Source organism: Gobio gobio, assembly GCF_949357685.1.
Source record: "Gobio gobio genome assembly, chromosome: 8".
NCBI classification, from domain to species: Eukaryota; Metazoa; Chordata; class Actinopteri; order Cypriniformes; family Gobionidae; genus Gobio; species Gobio gobio.
The window spans coordinates 29,973,292-29,998,215 of record NC_137114.1 but is presented as its reverse complement, the minus strand read 5'-3'; the positions used below and the strand labels follow the sequence as shown (position 1 = coordinate 29,998,215).

Genomic DNA, 24,924 nt, shown 5'->3' with positions numbered 1-24,924 from the left:
TGATGTAAAAATCGCATTCATTATTTATATTTAGCCTATGATCTTCAGTCTTTTTCAGCGATCACTTTGCTGTCTGATATGTTTTACTCTGTAAAGTCACATTCCTTTATATATATAAAATCTGTAAAGGAATTTGAAAACAAAGTCGAATTTCCATAATTTAAATTTTATTTATTTGGGCAAGTCTGGATGGGGGGCAAAAACAAAGTCGAATTTCCATAATTTAAATGTTATTTATATAGGCAAGTCTGGGTGGGAAACTAGCCCAAAATATAGAAAAAAGTGACCGTGCAACATTAAAAAAACAATACAACAAACAAAACATTTTCCCCTTCAAAATCATCACAAAGGACAGGGAACTTAATTTCTCCATATAGTGAAAATTACAATATTTCAAACGTTCTTAATGTAGGCTATAGGCTATACTTTTTTGTCCTCATCCTTGAGGTATTTTGAATTCCTGCATTTTAAACTATCATTGTGGGGGAGAGAACGAGGAGACGAGTCTAAGTCATGTTTTACGATGAGTAGACTTGCTTTCCTCGTGAGAGGACCGTTCGTTTGGAGTCGTGTGAGTGGACCCTGAGCATCGGGCTGTTTGGGGTTTGGTGTTATTGAGAGCAACGTCAGCGATGAGGCGCGGGGGGAAGGAGGGAATGAGTGAACGAGCCAAGATATTCACCCCAGTGTTTTAACAATTCAAGCTGTCCTGCGGATACTCAGTGTTTGCAAGAAAACCATTTGCCTCTGAGACGAACGTTCACCGGTGTTACCACGAGGCTCGCGGCGCTATTTGAACAGAAGCAGACTCTGGGGAAGAGACAGTTCAATCTGCTCATGATCAGATACAGGGGATGCTGAGCAGCTTCTAGTGCACTGGACTCAACGCCACACCGGGACGCAACTTCCTGCTATAATGTCGCAGTGGACAGATTGTCGCGGTTTGGAATGATATGGAGGATTTCAGAACATAATATTTTATGAGGTAACATTACATTCGTTCTCAGTAGGTCATTTAATGCTGCTCTGAAATCCTTGTACCGCACTGAACATCGTCTTATATGTGCATGGAGGGCGGTAATGCGATTAGACGCAGTTGATCGGTCCTTCTTTATCAAATTAAGTGATCAACGAGAAGGCGTCAGTTCTTCATAAATAAAACCCTGGCCAGGACTTTTCTTTAACAATATCTGAATATCGTCTTAGCATGTGATGTAAACAACCTGCAGTTCTAATTAGTATACAGTAGCCTAAACTGTGTAGTCTTTTTATTGTCTTTATTATGACGCTTAAAATACCATACTTGATTACTTTGCAGTATATAATGCCTATAAATGTGATCTTGCACAACATTTGATGTAGATGCTTTTTGCAGCATTTAATGCTGCGTGTAAATGTGATCTACCGATATCAAAAGAAAGCACTGCGGCCTGTAGGCTATTCTTGCTTAATATTTTTAATGAATTGTTTGGAGCACAGATTTGAACATCTGATAATGCTGTTATTTTTGATCTTGTTCGTGTCAATCCCTGATCCATCCTTTTGCCGCGAAAAATTGAGACCTAAGGCCTTAAAGCAGCAGCTCAATTCATTCGGATGGCAACAACATAGTTTCTTGGTAAACAATAAGATGACATAGTCTTAATATTTTAAACGCTAAAATAAAAAGGTTAAAAAGGTCAGATTAATCGCAAATAAACAGAAGAGTGACATAAATGCAAAAGAACAATCATATTCACATACCTAGTCCAGCCTACCTATCATACAGTATTTACACAGCAGAAATTTTGTTTAAAAACAATAATAATATGTTTACATAATATTTTTATTTTTAGGCTGGTGAAATGCACTTATATAGTTTTTTTGTGGGGATAAATGGATCAAATCAAGAAAACGTATTAGTACACAGACTGAAATATTCAATATATTAATGATAACATCTATGATAATAATAAATGCACCATTAGTTGCACTCTTTTATATCGCAACGAAAATTCAAAGCACATCTAAAATCAAATTATTTCATTGACAAATAGCAATAATTATTATCTTATACTACTTTATCTTCTTCCCCACACTAATTCTTAAACAATCGGAAAACAATGGAAAAGGAAACTACAGTATATATTCATCTGAATCATTTGTGTTAGAAATTAACCCAATTCTTTAACTGTCAAATCCTATTTAGTTCAAATGGTTAAAGGACACCAGAATGGGGCAAGCACATTTCCAGCATTTTTCATTGTGTTTAAGTCAATATGATAGTGACAATATTCAAGCGGTCATGGGATAACACAAATGTAAAAAATAAATGTTCTAATTAGAATACAACCTTTTTAAGTTCCAAAACAATTTTGGCTTTATAGAACCATCTACAGGTGCTTTAAAGAACTTAGAAAGCAATACACAAACCGTAGGAACCTATAATGAAACATCAAAGACATTTGTAATCTCCAAAGAATCATAAATCGATCTTAAGAACCCTACAGCCAAAATGGTTTGAGTGTACTTTACTAAACATTCCCCCTAGTCCCAGAGTAAAATGCATGTTTGAGTGGTCTTTTTAAGTTGCAATTTCAAGATATCATTGAAGAAATATCACCATACTCGCGTAGGAAAGAAAACATGGGTGTATTAGTTGAGAACAGGCCTGTTCTCTAACACACATTGTATCCACTGTGGTACAGAACAAAATGGAAGACCAAAACATACTGGGCCGATATTATAACGTGCATCAAAACTGTATAAAACCTCCCCTCGCAGGCAAGAGATTATTCCAGGTTTACCAAAGGTATTTGAATGAACTGGGTGAATTCTGACCACAAAAGCATGGTCAATATAGTGCAGTCCATCCGCAAACAATTGTATTATTATAATCTTTTACAATTTTGTAAGACGGGATAAGTTGAAATTTGGTTGGTGTCGAACATTTTGGACAACACACACTGGAAATAGCCAGCCAACCCCAGTGTGCACAGAGCAGTATCTGCCAGGAATAGTTTAGCGGATTATATGTCTGGGGTGACAGAGATGTAAACAGATCTCTCGCTCACTGGGTTTAGTTAAACAGTGTAAGTGAAAGGCACATTTTGGACTGGAAAAGTCCAGGGTTGACTTGCTGTAGCCTCACTGTGCCTGTCAGACTTTATCTTTATTAGCTTTGGCAAATGCCTGCCCGAGTTTACACGGAATCCCGCTCTTCTCCTTTTATCTGAAGGGCGCACACTCACATTGTTTACATGCGTGAGATTAGGAGCGGGTGGGAGGAGGTGGCTTTCACCATGAGATCAGTTTGGTGTCCGCCGTGCAGATAGGCAGCATTCTGGAGGCATAGTACAGTAATGAGACATACCTTTGGTGTGATGTCTGAGCGTGAGCAGAGAAGGGGCGTGAGAGCGGGGCTAAGTTTGTGACCTCTCTTAATGGAATCAGCAGTGTTTAGCACGCTTCCATAAAACCGAGGTGCCCGAATGCTGGAAGTGTAAATATTTAATCTTGCAATACTTCAGAACAAACGGATCTCGACCCTTTTCCTTGAAATGAATTGGCCCGGCCATGTTATGAGGACAGACTTTCCCTCACCAAATGTAAATGTTAATGTACGTTATTTCTCAAATTTTGCAGCCCATGTCTTGTCTGTGTGTGTGTATAATCAATTACAGCAGGCTATGAGAGAACAAAGAGGAACTATGGCATCTGTGGTATTTTCATTATACATATATCATTAGGTTCTTTTTAGCTTGTGTTAAAAACACGGCATAGGTTTAGGTTGTATCGTTGGCTCGCTTTCTTTCATTTCTTAAGACAATAAGAAAAGTAAAAAATAATATATTATTGTCAAATATGCAAGCAATATTTTATATTTGCATTGGCTGAAATACTGGAAATAAATCAAACAAAACCCGTTTCTTGGGAACCAATTCGAATTAATAAATATATATTTTTTAATTATTTGATTTATTATTTTCTTAGCATTATAATATCAAATTATATTCTATGGCAGTTTTTAGCAGAAGAAAAATTAAATAAGCGATGAGAAAATGCTTGGGCATTCTCGGTTTTCTTTTTCTTTTATATGATTTGTTTGTCAAAAAAGTGAAGAAACACCCCCCCCCCCCCCTATTTTTTTTTCCTATTCTGAAAGTTAAATTGTGAATCCATCACTTAACTAATATTTCTGTGATTTTACAGAAATGCTACAGGAGAAGGCCTCAGCTGTGGCTGATGAAGGTATGACCGTGGCCCAGTTGAGTGGGCGTCCTGAGCTTCCTAGTGATTCCTCACATTTGGGTCTGCCTACAACTCCCAGCATTCCCCAGAACAATGAGCCTGACCAGGTAGCCAATCAGCTACATCCTTTTAATGACGCCGTACTTTTAGGTCTTCGTTTCTGTGAATAGATGTAATGTAACAACATAGATTTAATGATAAAACACAAAATAAAATGTTAATATCGTATTTGTGACCCTGGACCACAAAACTAGTCATTGAAATTGAGATTTATGCTTATTCAAAGATGAATATATAAGCTTTCCATTGATGTATGGTTTGTTAGGATAGGACAATATTTGGCTGAGATACAACTATTTGAAAATCTGGAATCTGAGGGTGCAAAGAAATCGAAATATTGAGAAAATCACCTTTAAAGTTGTCTACATGAAGTCCTTAACAAGGCATATAACTACTAATAATATTTTTTCATATATATTTACGGTAGGAAATTTACAAAATATCTTAGAGGAACATGATCTTTACTTAATATCCTAATGATTTTTGGCATAAAAGAAAAATCGATAATTTTGACCCATACAATGTATTGTTGGTTATTGCCACAAATATAGCCATTCCACTGGCAATGACTCATTATCATGCATCTTTTTTGTGCCTGTACTTTTAGAACATTGAAAACATCAAAGTGGTTCTTCACGACAGGGAACTGTGGAAGAAGTTCCACGAAGCCGGAACCGAGATGATCATCACCAAAGCAGGCAGGCAAGAAGAGCTTAATTTCCTTCCACCCGATTTTAGACTTTAACGCACACAAAGAGAAAAGTGGTGTTACAACAGGGAAACGAAAACATAACTAGGCCATCTCGCTTCTAGTAAGAAATGCAAATGTGAAACCTTGTTTTACCAAGAGGCTCAGTCGCATGAAATGATAAAGTGCTTCTAATGGAATATTTATAAAATACTACGCGACCAAGGTAAAGCAAGACTGAATTCCCGTGCCTACAAATACCTAATTGAAAACACAAACGGCTGCCCGTGTGTTAGATTTAATGTGCCCTGTGGATTAAGAGCAGGACCCTGGATATTAAGCAGAGAATGAGTCAATGCTCTCTGCCAGTCTTAGCCAGCAGTTTCTCAGCGCTTCTCTGTGGAAAATGCAAAAGGTCACCACAATTTTTCTTTAATGCTGTAACATTGTGAGGGATGGGCTTCCCCCTGTCCAACTGATAAAGTGCTCCAAGAATCCTTAAACCCTTTGAAGAGCCAAGCACTGTTCAGTCAGACAGCTGTGCACAGAACAGGAGACTGTACTTCCACATAGTTCCAACAACAGATGGGCTCATTACATTTTACATACTTTAGTGTATAATGGACACCAGGCTCTGTTAAAGATGCTCAATATGTCAATCGAGCCATGAAGTAGGAAGAGCTTCAACCGTTTCATTTTATTTTGGGGGGGGGTATGACTTGTAGGACATTAGACAGTCACTCATTGAACTGTAAATCTTGAGAAAACTCGCCAGGTTTCTTCACGATGGCTACCATTACACAAAACTGGGGCCAATTTCATGCAATGATTCTCATCGTGGTCTTGTGTTACATAGCAGGCTTGAGCCATGTTTGCACGGTATGCCGTTTGACAGTATATGTTCACGCTGAAGAAGAATACACTCTTATATAAAATTCATTGGGTGTACTAGTAACAAAAATTGCATATGACAGTATTTTGCTTCTGTGAATTGCACAAAAAAGGCGAAAATTCTAAGAATAATATTCAAAAAACGATTCTGTAATCAAAAAGCGATTTAGTTTGGCATAAACAATGTAAAACAATCCCCCAGTCATGTGACTACTTGCTATGCAGAGAAAGTGGGTCATCCATAGTGCTAAAGAAATATTCTGGCTTCAGTACAAGTTAAGCTCAGTCAACAACAGCGTTTGTGGCATAATGTTGATTACCATGAAAATTAATTCACCCCTTTAAAAAACAAAAAAAAACTAAATCTAGGTTAAAGTGATGCACTCAGTAAAAGTAAATGTGGCCAATTTGTAAACATTAAAAAGCACACAAGACATAAACACAATGTGTGCGCTAACAATTTATTTTATGTGAAAATAAGAACTTAGTTAACAGAATAAACACAAAAAGGTTTTTAAAAGTGATTTAACAGCTTCACAGCTCAAAAAACTAATTACGTGCATCAATAAAATGATAAACTTCACATTTCTGCTTTTAAATCCTTTCAAAATTGGACTCATGTATTGTGATTCATTGTAACCTCGATTTCTGCAAGTCAATTTTTTTTTGTGGTTCAACATTATGCTACAAATGCTGTCGGTAGAGCTTGACTTGTATTATTTCTCTGAAGAAAAAGTGATGAAACTGAGCTGAACTCTGCTACAACTCATCTTGTTATTGTGCACGTCTGTGGCCCTGTACTAAGCACTAAACATGACTATTGAAAGCAGCCGGCTGGTGTTACTTGTACACAGCCCGTCAAAGTAAGCATCAGTGAGGCTGATGAGTGAAGCACGGTGCCCTGTTCGATCGCATCTCCCAGGCCCTAAAGGACCCCTCTTGCTTCATCATCTAGCTTCTTTTGATCTAGGCGCTCTGCCGGCTCCTTCAGATAGCATGAATCACTGAAAGAGCAGGCGTGCAAGAGCGCTAAAAGAAACAGCTGCCATAATGCACATGTTGACACCGATATGATACACTTTCATACTTGCCATTTCTCACTGTCGTCCTCACACATATACACTGAAGCGCAGGCCCGCCCATTAACAGTGCTTTTACAAAGATAACTAAGAAAACCAATCATACCACTTGAAAGAAATGGAACTTCCATGGATATTGTCAGGATATCTAAAACGTGACATGTAATATATACCAAAAATACCAAAAAAAAGTAAGTGTGTTATTTAATCACCCTCATATCATTACAATGTATGTTTTTCTTCTGTGGAAAACACACAAAAAGGTATTTGGAAGAATCAACATTGGACCCCGTTGACTTTCATTGAACCGAAAAAACCCCAAACATTTCCAGAAGAAAGTCATATGCAATGACATGAGGGTGAATAAATAATGACAGAATTTAAATTTTTGGATGATCTATCCCCTTAAGCCACAAGACGACAACTATACAGCAAAGTAAATGGTGCACACAGCTGTTCCCATGCCAAGGACAGCGCTCCAACATGACTACCTACAGCAACAGAATACTGTCACAGAGCCACTGTAAGGCCCCTTTAGGCATGTGCAATGTGATCTACTGTGGTAGCCATTATGTCAAAGTGTTGCATAAATGGAAAGAGCATTACACATCCCTCAGGTGTTTACATGCGAGTCTTGAGTAAATGCGTTTTACTCAAGATTTATTACATCCTCACAGTCAGTACTGTAAATACTGGTTAATTTTTCCTAACTGTATTTTCTTAACATGAATAATTTCTTGTAGATATATTTACATATTTTGAAAATGTCTAAATGTTCCGTAGGCTTACATAAAAGTACATACAAGAGCTCTTGTAATGTTTAATGTAATCCTAAAGTAACGTTTTTACATTAAGTTGTATTTAGTTAATGCAATAAGTATTATAAAAGGTATTCACAGGTTAATAATAATTATGTTCTTTATTAGTTTCCTGTGATGTATGATTTGAGTTACAACATTCAGATTAATGTTAATTTCTACATACACCAATACATTTTTAAAGTTGTATACATTTATTATGAAAGAACATTAACAATGAACAATAGCATATTTATTAATTAGTGCTGTCATTTGATTAAAAAATATCTAATTAAATCACGATTAAAAACATTCAAGTTTTGAATATTTTTATATTGTAATAATTTCACAGTTACACCCCAAATTAATGTACAAACAACTTAGACAGTATTTTTTGTTTAAATATTTGTTGTAATGGCGTCTTTTTATGAATGAAGGCCAGTATCTCTGACACTAAAACTGCTACTGATGTCTCTATGAAAATTATTTTTTTTAAACATTAATGATAGACATTCAACATTACAGTTAAGTTACAGAAATTACAGAAAGCTATCAATTTCAACATTTATTAGGCTTAAAAAAGAACTTTTAATTTAAGTGAACTTAAAACAATCTTTACATAAACCCATTATAATAAATGTCATATTTACCAATGCCCTTCCTACCTGTTAGACATATACAGAAATTAAATAAATAAGTCAAACACCTTTCCTAACTGCATAAACTCTAAAGTAGTTCAGTTAAAGGTGCAGTGTGTAGTATTTATGAGGATCTATTGACATAAATGCAATATAATATACATAACTATGTTTTCAGTGGTGAATAAAGACCTTACATAATGTACTGTTATGTTTTTATTACCTTAGAATGAGCCATTTCTTTCCCCATACACCGCGGGTCCCCTTACAGTGAAATCGTCATTTTGCGCCGCCATGTTTCTACAGTAGCCCTAAACAGACAAACTTCTCTATTGAGTGCTAGTCACTCTCTGCTAGAGTTGTTCCGAAGTAAAATGCATGTCAGATAATAAAAATACTGTAATAAACACAGTAGTTCACTGTATGTATTTGTTCATGTTTTATTAAGGGATAAGTCTGAAGCACAGCATAAAATAATTCTAGCAATTCATACAGGGCTAGTAGTGTATACAGCTGTATATACAGATACACACCCAGGTATAGGATCAGTACTTGTATTGGACGATACCCTGAGCCCAGGTATCGGAATCGGTATCGGGAAGGGAAAAAGGGTATCGGAACATCTCTACTCTCTCCGACGACAACATTTTTGTCCTGTGTCGGCCCCCGTAGCTTCTCTATGTGCTTTGAAAGGGAATGCTGAGCGTTGAGTGATTGCAATTCACAACCTCACTGCTAGATGCCGCTAAAATTCACACACTGCACATTTAAGACGTTATTTTACTAATTTAAGACTGCTCTTATGAGAATACTCTACAAAACAGGCATTTTGGCATAATTGTGTGTGTTATTGTTTGTTCAAGTGCGAAAGAGAACTCGATTCTGGCGTGCTGTCTGTGGGTCGTGTGTGTGTGTCACACAGACAGGACATTCACAGGCAATGCGTTCTTTTTTGTCTTGTCGCGCTTAAATGGTTTAAAAGCATTTGCATGAATAAGAGCTGGATCATATAATGTAATGCTAGTCAAAGGATGGTAGAAAAACAGATGCTGTGTTAATTGCGTTAAATATTTTTTTTGCGTGTTAAACTGAACAAAAAAAATTTGACAGCACTATTATAAGTATAAGCAAATAATTAAAATTAAGCTAGAAAATACAATTAAAATAAAAACAATTGCTAATGTTACCTAATTGAACCTTACTGTAAAGTGTTTTGAAGTGTAGAAATAATGTCGGAACCAAAAACAAAATAAGATTTTGTCAATTTTTGTAATTACTAACACAGAAGGATAGGGAAAGAGTGCAGCCTGATGGACAGGTTTGTTTAAGACGTAGACGTTCCTGATGGCTTAAAGCACCTCTTTACCAGTGTCTTGCCCAGTGTGATTTACATTGATTGGATTGCGGGCCTAGGCCAGACATAGAGATTTACCTCTCCCTGAGCTCTTCCTCTGAGTATTAGAGCTAGTGCTTTCAGGGACACTTTTTACATAGTGCAGGCCTGTGCAGTTCTGTATTTGCAAATGCAATGAAATGATTCAGCTCAGGGCACATTTATTTGCCATAATAAATGTATGACTGCTGGTGGAACCCCAAAAAAGTAATGAACTGCAGTGGAACTTTTCTGAAGGAGTGGGGTGGTGCAATGGGGCTGTTTAGCTGCCCGCTGTTTAAAAGACCTGCCATTAAAAAAGCACTCAAGAGTTTATAAGGGGAATCAATCTTTTTGCAACTTTGCAGATGAGATAAAAAAAAGAAAGCCTTTTGGATTTTTCATGCGAAGACGTTACTGAAGGTAGCTCCTTTGATTTGTTTTATGACTACGTCTGCTATATTAGCATATTCCGTCTGTCATCTCGGCTTCTCCTGTATCTGAACAAAATGGAGATCCCACATTTAATAGAGCGATTCTTTCAAAATCCCTAAAAATATATATCTGCCCAAAAGCAAATCAGTACCAGGTACAGATCGTCGCTCCTTATATGGGCTTGCCGAGGATAGCAGTTAAATTTTATGCTTTAGGTTTTATGAATTTTTTGAAGTGTAGCCTTTTATAGTAGAGCCGTTTTTGTGAGATGCTTTGCAGAGGATTGTCTGGGGATGCTTGAGCATGCAGCCTTCTTTGAGATCTTTAAGTGACCTTTTGTGCTTCTTAAACAACTAATCTGCCCTAAAAACAGGTTAAGCTGTTATCTGATCACTAATCGTGTACTCATCCACCCAAAACAAACACTTCACGTGATTCTCTTGCACTTAAGGCCTTTTAAAACCCTCGAAAGAGCCGATAAGACGGTCTCATCCATGCTTACTGTCAGTGCTCAGCTGTTGCACACGCACCTCGGCCCTAAGTCGATCAGAGGAAAAAAGCTGTTCCTGTAAGGAGCAATATAGGTGGCATTGAGATACCTGAATGACACAAATGGGATAAGCCTGCGTAGATGCGATTGAAAGAGAATGACCTCTCTGAGCACAAAAGCGCATTAACACCAAGTCTTCAAGTTAGATCTAAATGGCATTTAAGGACAAAAGCATAGTAGTACGTACTGTATATAAAAACAACTTGGTTGCTTTTATAAAAACAAATAAAATACTTTATTTAAGAGCTGAAGCTTTTCTCTGCGTCATCATCTTTAACTGGTTTAAACCCTGATGACATAATTTGCACTCTCTTTAGGCGGATGTTCCCCAGCTACAAAGTTAAAGTCACAGGAATGAATCCAAAGACCAAATACATCCTATTAACTGACATCATTCCAGCTGATGACCATCGGTACAAGTTCTGTGACAACAAGTGGTGAGTTTAAAATCCCTCTGTCCATCTTTAATGTTTCTGCAAGACATTCATTCTGTCTCACAACAGCATAATTGGAATGACCACATTCTGGAAAGTTGTTTAAGGATTTTCTAAGCCTTTGGAAATTTTGCTGTGACATGCCATAGCAAAAATGACTGAATCAGAACAGTGACCGTTCGCTTGAGGCATCTGGGCAAACACTTATCCAGATTACATTGCGAAGAAACAAAAATGAGCATGTTTTATATTCTGCTGTCTCCTCCAGTTTATGTTTCTAAAGGCGGGCATACACTATGCGATTTCAGCAAGGTTACCAACTCACACTGTACGAGTAGATCGTATGCGATGTTAAGCCAAAGCTCAAGATTTAGGTGCTCACACTGTGCATTCTGATCGTTGAGCGTGACTTGCATGATATGCACAATAAACCCCCGATATGATATGGTGTACTATAGAGAGATAGTCTATGGTCAAATGCTTTAGCTATCGATATCAAGGGGATATAGCATTTCTAATTTATGTATTAAACTATTATTGTTATTATTATTTGGGTAGGCCTACTTTTATTATTAAATTGATATTAGATTTCTTTTGCCCGCAACAATTTCATAACGCATCAATGCATAACCGTCACGCTGCATAATAAAACATTAGATTAGCTTACTCCTCAATAAAATTAATAATAATTAAAAAAAACATTTAGGCCGAATATATAATGAATTATAGGCATATAATTAAAATGAATAACAGTCTTTAATATGTCAAAACACTGCAATAATATCAGTCTCAATGAAAAGTAAGAGCAGCTTTATTTCAAAAACAACTTGTTTAACACGAAATAGGCCTACTTCTCTTCTAATTTTTTTTTTCACTATAGGCTATATGGGCCACAAGAGAAATATTAAGAAAATAAATTTAGACAGTTATACGTTTTCTGAATATATGTTGAAGTAGTTTAACTCTTGTTGTTTCTGACAATATGCGCCGAAAGCTCGTTAGATTTTACTTTGACTTTCTGTAGTAAATAATTGACTGGGATTGAGACTTCACCATAACTCTCGTGCAAAGTTGGCACATTGCATGATATCCACTGACTCGCCTTCATGATTTAAAATGAAAAAATTATTTCCAATATTGCGACGTGACATTTTTCTTTATCACTTGTCAAATGATGGACAACGGTTCACATTTCCCGTGATAATAAAATGAAGTAAATATTAAATTAAAGAGTAAATAAAGTGAAAAGTGAAACAAGTAAATTAATGATCAAGTAGCTGAATTAATAAAAGAGGTGCTGGATAGGCTACATGGTGGTTTGGAAGACTTAGATGATCCATTTTACTACACGAACTGGAGGCATGCAACAGCTAAATTGCTGCTATTTGATGCATGCCTACAGAACTTAAAAATCACATAGAGAACCCTCTTTTAGTTTTCTATCTTGCTGCATTAAAGATGAAATTGTTCAACTTCTGCTTTAGCGCAGAAATAGGGCAATCATTTCGTAGCTCTGCTTCAGCTGTGCGATACCCTCACGAGGGGCAACCAGAATTTCTGACATGCCATGTCTGACCATCTGATTGCCAATCGGGAGAGTTTTCTTGCCTCTTGTTTCCTACTTTACACTGCACGAACAACTCACGACAAACGATAAAGTTGAAAATCGGCCCAACCCAAAAAAAGAGTCGCACGAGTCAGAATTCAGCTCGAAATCGGACGAAAGTCCCAGCTTAGTTTGCTGACGTGAGTGGACAAATGCCGCAATTCAGATTATCTGCACAGTACAGATACACTAACACACTAAAAGTGAATTGCTGACAAACTTTTTTTTATAGAAGTAATGATTATTGTCAAAGCTTTACTAATACTTTGCGATACTGCATATAATGTTAGTAAATAAATTCCACCACAAAAAGAATGCCTTGGCCTAGTTTACAACAGTCTTTTCATAAAATGATTCTTCCAATAAAACACTTTTGCAAAGGCCCACACTGAAGGAAACTCAAATTACAGCCATATTTAGTAGCAAACAATATGCTGTCTATATCAGTTTTTCCGTGCAATGCTAGTTCTGGCTGTGGATTGTCATTAGCACACAGTTAATTACTGTAGGCCACAGCAGGCAGTCTGTCAAAACCAATGGGCTTAAAACAGCTGGGTCATGCATGCTGTCCTCTTTTTGACCCTGTACCTTTGGCAATGCCACGAGATATGGACACTATTCACCCATGCAACAATCGGCACCACAAATAAGTCAGATCCGTAAGTATCCGGCATGGAATAAAACCAACACAACGATGGCACGCAAATCTCAACGAATTGCATGTTTTGTCACGAGAGCAAGTATTTTATGAGCATTTTTTAAATCTGTGGGATAGACTGGAATTCCACCATTTGCCAGCATCGGTTCTGGAGATCTTCAGCGACACCTTCGAGGCACACAATTAGCAGTGATGTTATGGTCAAAGCAGCCACCAGTCTTAGGGAAATACTCCCAAAATGTCAAGGACATAACCACTCATACTCTGATCATTAATGTGCAGATGTTCTGCATAAAACCTTTCTGTAGCCTGCTGCTATATGCCATAGAATTTGCGAAACACTGAAAAACAGTTTTCCTTTTAAAAGCGCTATGGCATGATGTCAGAGGTGCTGGAAAGCTATGTAGTACTAAAAGAAACTCTTGGGGAATGAGCCTAATTTGCCACACCAAACCAACAACTGTAAGCTACAGGTCTTTTGAAAATGTTGCTAGTGCCCTTTTGTGTAAAAAAAAAAACCGTAGAAAAATGCTCTTGTTCTTCTCCATAGGATGGTGGCGGGAAAAGCAGAGCCTGCCATGCCTGGAAGACTCTACGTCCACCCTGACTCTCCTGCTACAGGAGCCCACTGGATGAGACAGCTGGTCTCCTTTCAAAAGCTGAAGCTCACAAACAACCACCTTGATCCTTTTGGGCATGTGAGTGTCCAAAATCTGATTTGATATTAAAATTTGTGATTTGCAGTGTGCAGAAGAGAGACTTATAATATTTTTTCTTAAAATCGTGAAGTAGCGGAAGAAGAAACAGATCTTTTTTTTTTTTTGTACATCCGAGGTTATGAGGGAAAAAAAGTAGGGCAAGGGACTAGGTTGAATCCATTAGTGTTCGAATAGAGGCAGAACTGAATGCAAACAAAAATATACACTACCGTTTAAGTGGACAAAATTAGCAATGACATGTAATTAAAAATGTCGAGCTCCAAATTTTTGGGATGAATCAGTCACATTAAGATCAATGATATGTATTTAGAAAACAGATAGGATGTAAATGTACTTTAAATGTAGACATTAAACTAATTCTCACTTGAAATAAGTATTGTGCTATTGATTAAGAACATGATGAGCCTTTCTGTTCTTAATAAGCAGGGTTGGGCAAAAATCTAAATTGAATAACTAGCTTTGAAACTAGTTGAAATTTCAACTGAATTAACCACAGCCCAAAGGAATTTGAACCAGAATGACAGGAAGTGGGATTTACAGAACTGCAATTCAAAGAAGTTCAACAGGTAATAAAGTTATTGGAACTAAAGTACTTTTCCATAATATATTTCCATTTTTTTAAACAATCAAGCAAGGCTGTCAACTTACATTTTTTTTTTTGTAAAGAATGTACACAATTTCAGTTCATTTTTATTCAACTTCCTTAAAATAAAATTGCACTTGCAAAGTCTGGTTTGGTTCAGAATGAATACACCTCATGTGAGAGCTATGGTAAGGGTCATCCTGAGAAAGTAGTAGAAAAGAGAAGAGAAACAGTGGAGCAGAGGTGAGGAGTCTGACTGTGGCAGCGCTGCCCAAAGGAGCCTGTGGACCTAGATTGTCTGATGCAATAACATCAGAAGCAAGCTCATTAGGTTCATAACCTGTCAGAACGGCACAAAGTTGGCCTGTCAGGATTAGTTGAATGCCTAGGAAGTGATAAGGGCGAGTAATGAGCAGGGAAAGAGGTTGCTAAGCTCTACTGACGCCCACAACAGCAGGGACACCATGGCTGGCCGAGAGCACCAATACAGGCCGCCACTGTAGCCATGCTAGTGCACACCACACAAGCCACTGTCAAAACATACACTAAAGCTAAGAATGAACAGATATTAAAATTGTGCTGATGATTATTTTTAATGTTATGACTGACAACCAATACATGGCAGATATATGTATATATATATATATATATATATATATATATATATATATATATATATATATATACAGTTTATAAACAGTTCTTAATATTCAGCAATATTATTGATTTGAGAACTGAACTGAGCTGGATGATGACATCCCTGTTTTCTGCAGAGCTTCTTTATACGGTAGATGACTTCATTTCATAACTGATAAATGTTATAGTTATTGAACCAAACTGAATCAACACTGAATTCTGTTTTCATCAATGATCATTATTTTTCACTGTAAAGTTGCTTTGATACAATATGCATTAAAGCACTATATAAATAAAGTTGACTTGACTTTTTGTTGCTTAATATTTTTGTGAAAACTACGATAGACTTTTAGAAATAGTATGGGTAAGTTACCCATTAAAAATAAAAAAAGTAAGATTAAATTTTTTTTGAATATGTTTCTATTATATGTAAATATACATTTATAATGTTACAAAAGATGTACATAAAAAAATGCTGTTTCTATTCATCAAATAATTTTGGAAAAAAAAAAAAAGATCATGTTTCCACAAAAATATTCTGTAGCAAAATCTGTTTTCAACATTGATAATATAATTTTCTGATAATAGAAAGATTTCTGATGGATCATGTGCCACTGAAGGCCGGAGTAATGGTTGCTGAAAATTCAGCGTTGCCATCACAGGAATACATTATAAATTATTCATAAATTATACTTTTCAAAATATATTGAAATAGAAAACAGTTATTTTAACATATACATCACATGAAATAAAGAGTGCGTCAAACAACAAAAATGTCAAGCTTCACATGACCAAATTCAAATACTGTATGGGCTGTAAATACTGTAAAAACAAATACTAGTGTAGGCTACTCAACTATATAGCTGTGATTTATCATCTTCACTTAACCAAGCTTTGATTTCTTTTGCTAGGCCAGTGACCGCACAGACACCCAACACCCAAAGATATTTATAAGCAGCTCTATGCAGACTGAACTCGCAGGAATTTTTTCAATGCAGCGCCATCTGCAGCTTTAAAGTCACATGACACAATCCCCAAATATAGATCTTACATTAAAAGAAAACAGGAAGATGAAAGGCAGCCTCGGAGTCTGCATTGATCTGACAAAGGTGCTTGATTAATATACTTGGACAGCACACATCCCTGTATCTGAATCATCAATGCAGCTCGTATCACATGGTATTACCTCAAGACGCCAGCCAGCCAACCAGGCAAAGGTCACATGTGTCTGCACTCACCAAATGAAGCGCTCAAACCATTCATTTGGCCGGGGCTACCGTCTGTGTCTGTGATGGGGGGATTGACCTGGGGTTGCCCTCTGTGCACTAGTGCTCCTAACTCCTCTTGAAAAAGTGCAGCAACGAGGAGCGCTGCCTCACTCTCTGTCTGAGAGTCGACATAACAAAGGGAAAGGCCCTGATGCTCATTGGCCCTGACAGATCTGTGTTGGGGATGACCCTAACTAAACGCTTCACTGAACACCAAACACATGGACACACTGAGCAGACTGGTGCTAGAACACTATGATCAAACACATACACAAAGGATCCAATTGGATTACTTGCATACAACACAGAACAAAACCTATTGACACATGTATTGATGCCGTCACATTAACATATACTGTACACCAACAGCTTCATTAGTGTTCAACATACATTAGTGTTTTGTACATTTGGATATTTTCTGAAAATATTGACCAGATCATACATACAGGTGTTAATGTATGCAGTTTTAGAAATTTAGACAATTTGATGAATCTATTATAAATGTGTTATATATTTATATAGACTACCATTCTCTTTGCCATTGATGATAATAATAAGAAAAGTTACTCAATCAGCATATTACAATGATTTCTGAAGGATCATGTGACCCTGACAACTAGGATAATGGCTGCTGAAAATTCAGCTTTGCCATTATAGAAATAAATTACATTTGAATATATATACATTAATAAATATCACTGTTTTTATTGTATTTTTGAACAAATAATGCAGCTGTAGCCTGGGTGAGAATAAAACAGTTCTTTCAAAAACATAAAAAAAAATATTACAACCCCAAACTTTTGAACGTGAAAGTAAACTTTTGTGTAAATCTTTATAATCCTTAAATATATATTTTAAATAATATAAAAATGATATATTACAATTATCATATTTTAAAATACATTTTTATACCAGCTATATTTTAATGTTTTATAGCAAAAGCTATAAAGACATCTATATGTCTACAGTTGTTCATACGTAAAGTGCTGTCAGTCTATTAATAATGCAATTAATAACGTTTGAAAGTATGAAAATGTACATGTGCTAGAACCACACTTTACATGCAAATACGTATGATCACTAATGAGATCAGGTTGAAATGATTAACTATGCATTTGTATACACAAAATAATGGAAAATGTCTCTTTTTCTCAATAAACTATCCTAATGTAGGCTTGCATGTCTGTTCCCAGATCATCTTAAACTCAATGCACAAATACCAGCCCAGATTACACATTGTGAAAGCTGACGAGAACAACGCCTTTGGCTCTAAGAACACAGCCTATTGTACTCATGTCTTCCATGAGACAGCTTTCATCTCTGTTACGTCCTATCAGAACCATAAGGTACCAGCAGAACCTGCCCATAACACAATAGTCTCAGTTTTTAAAACACACTACAATTGCTAACTTGTTTGTTTCTTCATAGATCACCCAGTTAAAAATTGAGAACAATCCTTTTGCCAAAGGTTTCCGTGGCAGCGACGAGGGCGATTTGCGTGTGTCCAGACTTCAAGGGTAAGATTATCATTTAAAATATGCTGCATAATGTACCAAAGATTGTAGATATCTTACTGATCAAGTGCCCATTTTCCTAGGAAAGATTACCCTGTGATTTCTAAGAACATGGTCCGGCAGCGGCTTATCTCATCACATGGCCATCTGTCAGGAAAACTGGGTACAGGTGTGCTGAGTAGCCACCCACAGGTGGTTTCTCACTATCAGTATGACAGTGGCGTCCCCCTGCCGAATTCTGATTCCCAGGAAGCTCTCTCCCACTCCTTCCCATCTAGCAGGGAATCCAGTCTTCTTTACCACTGCTTCAAGCACAGAGGTACAGGGCTGTGGCAACCACCTTTTTAACCAAAGTCTTGTTAATCCTGAATAAGGACTCACAATATTGGTAGCATATTGGTCGATAGGTATTGTTGATATCAGCTACGGTCATTTCCCGTATTTTTTTAACCTGTGCTGTCATCTAACGTTCAATAAAGGTTTAAATTTAAATTTTTAGAAATTTTTTCAAACTCTTTCCCTGCCAGCTTTCCATGTTTTCACTGTTATACGATTGGGGGCACTATGGCATCTTCTGAAAGAGTACAGAATCTCCGGATCAAAACACTGGAAAAAAGAAGCAGAAACTAGCGATAGCATATGTTAGCAGATGCATATGTAAAAATAACGCGATCATTAACATTAAACAGCATTTAAATCAAAACTGTCTAATGTTACTGAAATGAGGACTGTGAAGCTTTGGGGGTGTTAATGGACTCGATCTACTCCATCTAAGTTTTGATCATCGTTCTGAATCTGATCTGGATGTAGTCTGACAAAAACGTGATTTTCTCAGCTTTTTGCTAAATATTAGAGTTTTTTATTAAACTTACCCACATTCAAGTGTTGAAAAAAAAAAAAGAATAAAACAAGTATTTTTGGTTTAAAAGCAGAGGGTCTGTTCTTTCTTTTGATATAATGCATGTTCAGATATTCATACAAAAAAAATTCTGCGGGGCCATGATAATTTGATGAAAATTATTTAAAGTGCTCGAGATGACTGGTAACTTTTTAATTTTATTATTGCTGGCGGGAAAAGAGTTAAAATCAATCATTTAAACGTTACAAGTAAATATAGGCATCATAACTTTTTTGTACTTTTATGAACAATATAATCATTAAAAACAAAAAAGTATGTAGTGATGCCTAAATTCACTAGTAGCATTTAAAATGATTAAAAACTATATATTTTTTTGTATTTTAAGGCATAACAAATAACAAAGTGCCGTTTTCAAAAAAATCTGTTGCATTTCCAAAATTTGTGGATTCAAATATGACATTTTATTTTAGATAACACAAGGCATCTGGACCTGGGATGCAAACGACCCTATCTTGACACAACAGCCTCTTCGGTTTCTGAGGAGCACTACTTCCGCTCCCCTCCTTCCTACGATCCACCTCTGCTGTCCCATCCATACTGCAGCGAGGCTTTAGGTTCTAGAGAGGCATGCATGTATGGAGGAATGGAGGGAGAGGCAGGGGGCGCAGTGGGTACCGATGACCTCCCAGCCCCGTCACTGAACTGCAATATGTGGGCATCAGTGCAGCCGTATCCTCGCTACAGCATGCCAACAGTGGAGTCTATGCAATACCAGCCCTTCACTGCCCACTTCAACAGCACAGCCTCCACGGTTCCCCATCACTCATCGTCTATGCAGCGCCCACATCCAGCTCCTCCCGACCTAGTCACGTTTACCACACAGCGGGTGTTGCCACCGACGGCATCTTCAGCATCCTCCTCCCCCTCTGGCCCCGCCCCCCGTGACAGAGCACATTCCTCACTGTTTCATAGGAAGCCTGGGTCGCCATTACGCTCACAAAGGGATTTCACAGGCTATCCGAACCATAGCCCTACTTCAACACGAGAACCAGCCTATCAGTACCAAACAGGGCTGAGCAGCGTTGGGCCTCACTGGACTGACAGTTAAAGAGCCCCCATCTACATATATATTCCTCTTCATCTTAGAGAAACAAACTCTCTCTGAACAATTGCAATGAGATTATTTTTACAGCCATGATGCTAAATTGTAAAGCAAAGCCATAAATCTATTTAGCCTCATAGTATAGGAAGCCCACAATTGTGGCACTGTATATTTATTTGAATTTGAGATATGATCAGAGTTGTAGTTCATGTGCAGGTGGTGAAGCCAGGCATAAGCAGCCTACTTAATGCACTGTTGTTGGCATTAAAGGGATAGTTCACCTAAAAATGAAAATTCTCACTCTCATTCCAAAGCTATTCTTCTGTGGAACACAAAAGAAGATAATGGTTCAGCAGTTTTTGTCCATATACTGTAGCGAAAGACAATGGGTGTCCAATGCAGCATTGGATCGCATTGACTTGCACAGATCGTGAAATTATTTGGCCCCACTTTATATTAGGTGGCCTTAAGTACTATGTACTTACATCAAAAAATAAGTACAATGTACTTACTGTGTTTAAATTGTATTGCAAAACACTATTGCTGATATTGAGGTGGGATACAGGTAGGGTTAGGGACAGGTGTGGTGGTATGGGTAAGTTTAAGGGTAGGGTTAGGTGTAAGGGAAGGGTCAACAGTGTAATTATAAATGTAACTACAGAACTTGCAGGTATTTTTTTTAAATGTAAGTACAATGTAAAAACATGTATGTACACAATAAGTACATTGTATCAAATTATTAATTAAAATGTTAGGACATAGTAGTTAAGGCCACCTAATATAAAGTGGGTCCGATTATTTTTCAAAATATCTTTTTTGGGAAGAAAGAGTCATAGAAGTTTGGAATGACATGAGGGAGAATAAATAATGACAGAAGTTTCATTTTTGGGCGAACTGTCCCTTTAAGAGGAAACTTTTCAGTGCTGAATTTTTGAATAAAAGCACAAAATGTGTATGTGCCAACTGCATTTTGCTACACTTGGGAGACTTTTTGTATTGGGTGCAAAAAAGTCAGTGGATTATATTGAGAAGTTTAGTTGTTAGTTAACCTAAACAGACTTAGTTATTGAGGCTGCCTTTTTCCTCTTGAAATGTTTGAGTGTGCAAAACCTGTGCCAAAGATTGGTTGGAGTTATTTACTGGGTGATCCTTATTATTTCCTAATAATGCAATAAAGTTTTAAACAAAAAGGTATTTTTCCATTTTATATATATATTACATTTATCTGGAATTGCTAATGTACTGATGCTATGCAATTGCTACCATGTCTTTGTAATGCGATCACAACAATGAAGCTATTAAATATTAAAACACCTCTTCATAATCAAATAATAAAAATGATATTTGTGGCAAAACAAAATACAGATCAGCTCAAATTAAAGCTCACTGAGAAAATATCATTGAAATCATTTTAGTGGTCTTAGATTGACTCCTATACTTTTCTTCCATTTTTGTTGGACTGTATCTGGAAATGTATCGAAGGGCCGGTTGAACAATATGTGCTAGAAGCGAAATGTTTTGAGTTGTGCATTTGGCACCAAATCATTGTCTAAGTTTGTGCAATGGGACATCAGAAAAGCTCCTTGCAACCAGATGGAGAATGATCATTAAGAGAAGAATAGTGAAGAACAGAGTTTAGCATCACTGGCTGGGTTGGAAAATCCTTAAGAAATCGACAATGTAAAACAGCCTTCGTGGGCAGGCAGCCACAAGTCAAATTAAAAAAGGATGGGGTATTACTACTAAGTAGTTCTAATGAAGGAAAACAGGATGTGTTAAGGGAACATAAAGTGGTGATTTTACTCTTTTGTCAGATTTGTCAACTTAAATGACAGTTAAAGACAGTTAATTCAGCATGTGACAAATTTTCTCCATAGATATTTCAGGTATTTGCACACGTTGAATGAGCTATACCTTTTTAGTCTCCCATGATGAGATTATGTAGCAGCACCGTTTCCAAGACCTCCTGTTAGAACAGACCTTAGAAACCAAATAGGCCTATATGATGGTTAATTAACATAACTAACAACATTTAAATAATGATCAACAGAGAACACTCACATTTAAACTCACCTGTGTTAGATGCTAAAATTCCAGGTGTGGTTTTTGTGAACTGTGGGTTGAGTTTTGTTTTGTTTGTGTTTTTAAGATTCATTTGCCTTGTTGTCAAGCTGTTACTCATAACCAGATTGAAATAATTATCTGATATCTATCTTTTTTTAGAACAGATTAATTACAAAATAATGTTAATTTAATATATCAGTTATCAGCCATAACAAAAATAATAAAATAAAATAATTGTATTTTTGTCAAATTCTTTTTATAACGATGCATCTAGAAATATGCAAGAATATTTATGCTATACGCTATACTGAATGTATGCTTTATAGGCTATGTTTCTTCTTTAAAGTCACTTTGGATAAATGCTAGGTGATGTGATTTTTAAAAAAAACTTTATTTAACTACAAACAAATAACATTTAGTTGATTTGTATAAAGCAGGTTTTTTTTTTTTTTTTAGAACACAAGGGAAAACAGTCATAACAAAAAATATTACCTTCTTGTGTTAAAAATAAAAGGGACACTAAAAGACAAATGGGGAATGCAGTTGATCCCTCTGAATGGGTCCCAAGGTATTGATTGTAGAGAAGAACTCTACTGCTGATGAAACCAAGCAGATCTAAGGCAAGGGAGGAAATGAGAACATCAGATTGTGGGTCTTTGAAATGCTCCAAAAAAAAGTTTGATTTACATGAGTGATACAGAGTCCAAGAATGAATCCCATAAAGTGCCAATAGTATACAATGGGACACATGAGCATGAAGTAAATTATATTATACATAACTTCAATGGTGTATGGTTCCGTTTTTGACTGGGTTCAAGTACAGGAAGTGTCATTTGGTATTTTAATATGCTTTTAAAAACTGAAATGCTCTCCTTTACCAAATCCCATCTGATAAATCTAGGATCACTTAAAAAGAGCCCTCATTGTCATCTGATCAAAACTTAGCCGGCCTTTTTTTCAAACCAAAGCTTTGGTAGCACATAAAAAGACAAACTGGACCTATAAGATTCATGCGATTTAACTTTCCACATAAAAAGCCGTCTATCTCCATTAAAATAGAGCCAGGTTTAAGCCTCACATAGAATACTCCAGCTTGTAGTATCTATCTAAGTTGGAACCGAGGGGCATCTGGAACTCATTGGAGGAGATCTCCCTTGCCCTCCACTTGCAGCTTCCCACTGTCGTCCCTAAATCCCGTCTGAGAGCCGCCTTGGCAAGGCAACTCTCTGACCCAGCAGCTTAAGTCACTCTTCCTTGTAAAATGTTGGAATCGGCTCTTCGAAAGAACACTCAGAAGCACACTTTAAATACTTTGAGGAGATTTAATATCAAGTCCATTATGGCCTTTCTGGAGCCCAGTAAATAGTCAATTAGTGGATAATTCTGATTCGATCCACATGCGGCCAGATCCGCTGGGGCGACCGGACAGCTTTGCATTCAGTGGGCCCCGCCAACACTCTCGGGATGAAAAAAGGGGGCGACTGAAATGGGAGGGGCACCACATGGAGCCCTTTTTGTGCCTCACCTGTCCATTGCAGCAGACATAAATGCTGTCAAGTCTATGCTAAGTTGCTTTTTGCACTTTCAGTGACTTTGGAATAAAAACGAAATCATAATCCCTCAAGCTGGAGTTGTTTGTGGTCTTGCTGCATTAGAATGGAGGGGGGTTGACTGATTTTACACAAGAGGGTGGGCTTCAGGAGGAGGGCCAAATTGGGAGATTCAGAGGTCCAACTCAGGGCGGCATCCCTTGATCAAAAGGTACATCTGGTCGACTCCAATAAAACATAAACCCAACTGTAGAAAATTGGGGTCTGACATTACTGAGTGGCTTTGGATAAAAGGACCAATAAAAAATAATAATTGTATTATATACATACTACGGATTAGAGTTTGCTAAAGAAATGGTGGATGGATTAATCTTTTATCTATCGGATTATATGGAGGCTTGTGAGCCTGATATATAGTGAGCCGTGATGGCAGAAGAACACAGACAACAAACAAGCTGAAATTCGGGGCTAATTTTTATAAAAGGCTGTTTAACCAATCACAACAGTGTTTCACGAAGTGAACAATGTTGATTTGTATCCAAATACATACTTCACTGAAATAAAAAAACAACAGGATATGATGAAAACAGGATCATAAAAACTGTTGGGGTTAGATTTGAGGACTCACATAACCTCATTGTTTCATCACATTTATCTAATGGTTTAGCATGCGAGCCTGTGCGTGTGTAGTAAAGCAAAGAAGGAGTTCTGGATGGTAAATTAGTGTTTGAATGCGTGATATGCTTCCGTGCACTTCAATACTCCACCTCTTCGCTCTCAACAGAGTTTTTGTTGGGTCTAGACAACCAATCAGCTGTTAATACGCCAAGGGCTGCCCCTTTCACAAGCCCCCAATCTTAACACAGCATCCTAGAGTGTGTGCACAAGAACAAGAGGGAATGAAGGAAGTGTTGCACCGAATAAACCAACCAGCGAGAGGGTTTTCGCAGCACACACATGACCTATCAAACAACCAATCAATGATTAAAGTAACCGAGTCAGCTTACCTCTGTATTTTATCTGCAGTAGAGCAACTATATAGGTCAAAGGAAAGAGATCAGATTCTGCAGTCAGATGACCACAATTAGGCATAGTTTTTTTTTTAGGGAGGACAAGGTGTAGCATTTGGTCTTAAGGGGACCTCCTCGAGTACATTGCATCTTAGTGACGAGATTGAGTTTACAACAGCGG

The 24,924-nt window shown here is 37.1% G+C and overlaps 1 protein-coding gene across 1 annotated transcript; it reads left to right on the top strand.

Moving 5' to 3' along the window:
- Nucleotides 1-502: 502 nt before the first annotated feature.
- Nucleotides 503-21,470, top strand: tbx4 (T-box transcription factor 4). The gene is made up of 9 exons (XM_079823527.1): nucleotides 503-985; nucleotides 4,192-4,337; nucleotides 4,898-4,992; nucleotides 11,058-11,177; nucleotides 13,989-14,136; nucleotides 17,838-17,990; nucleotides 18,073-18,161; nucleotides 18,242-18,477; nucleotides 19,488-21,470. The coding sequence occupies exons 2-9, from the start codon at nucleotides 4,194-4,196 to the stop codon at nucleotides 20,123-20,125; spliced, it is 1,623 nt and encodes a 540-aa protein (XP_079679653.1). The 5' UTR covers nucleotides 503-985; nucleotides 4,192-4,193; the 3' UTR covers nucleotides 20,126-21,470.
- The last annotated feature ends 3,454 nt before the right edge of the window (nucleotides 21,471-24,924 follow it).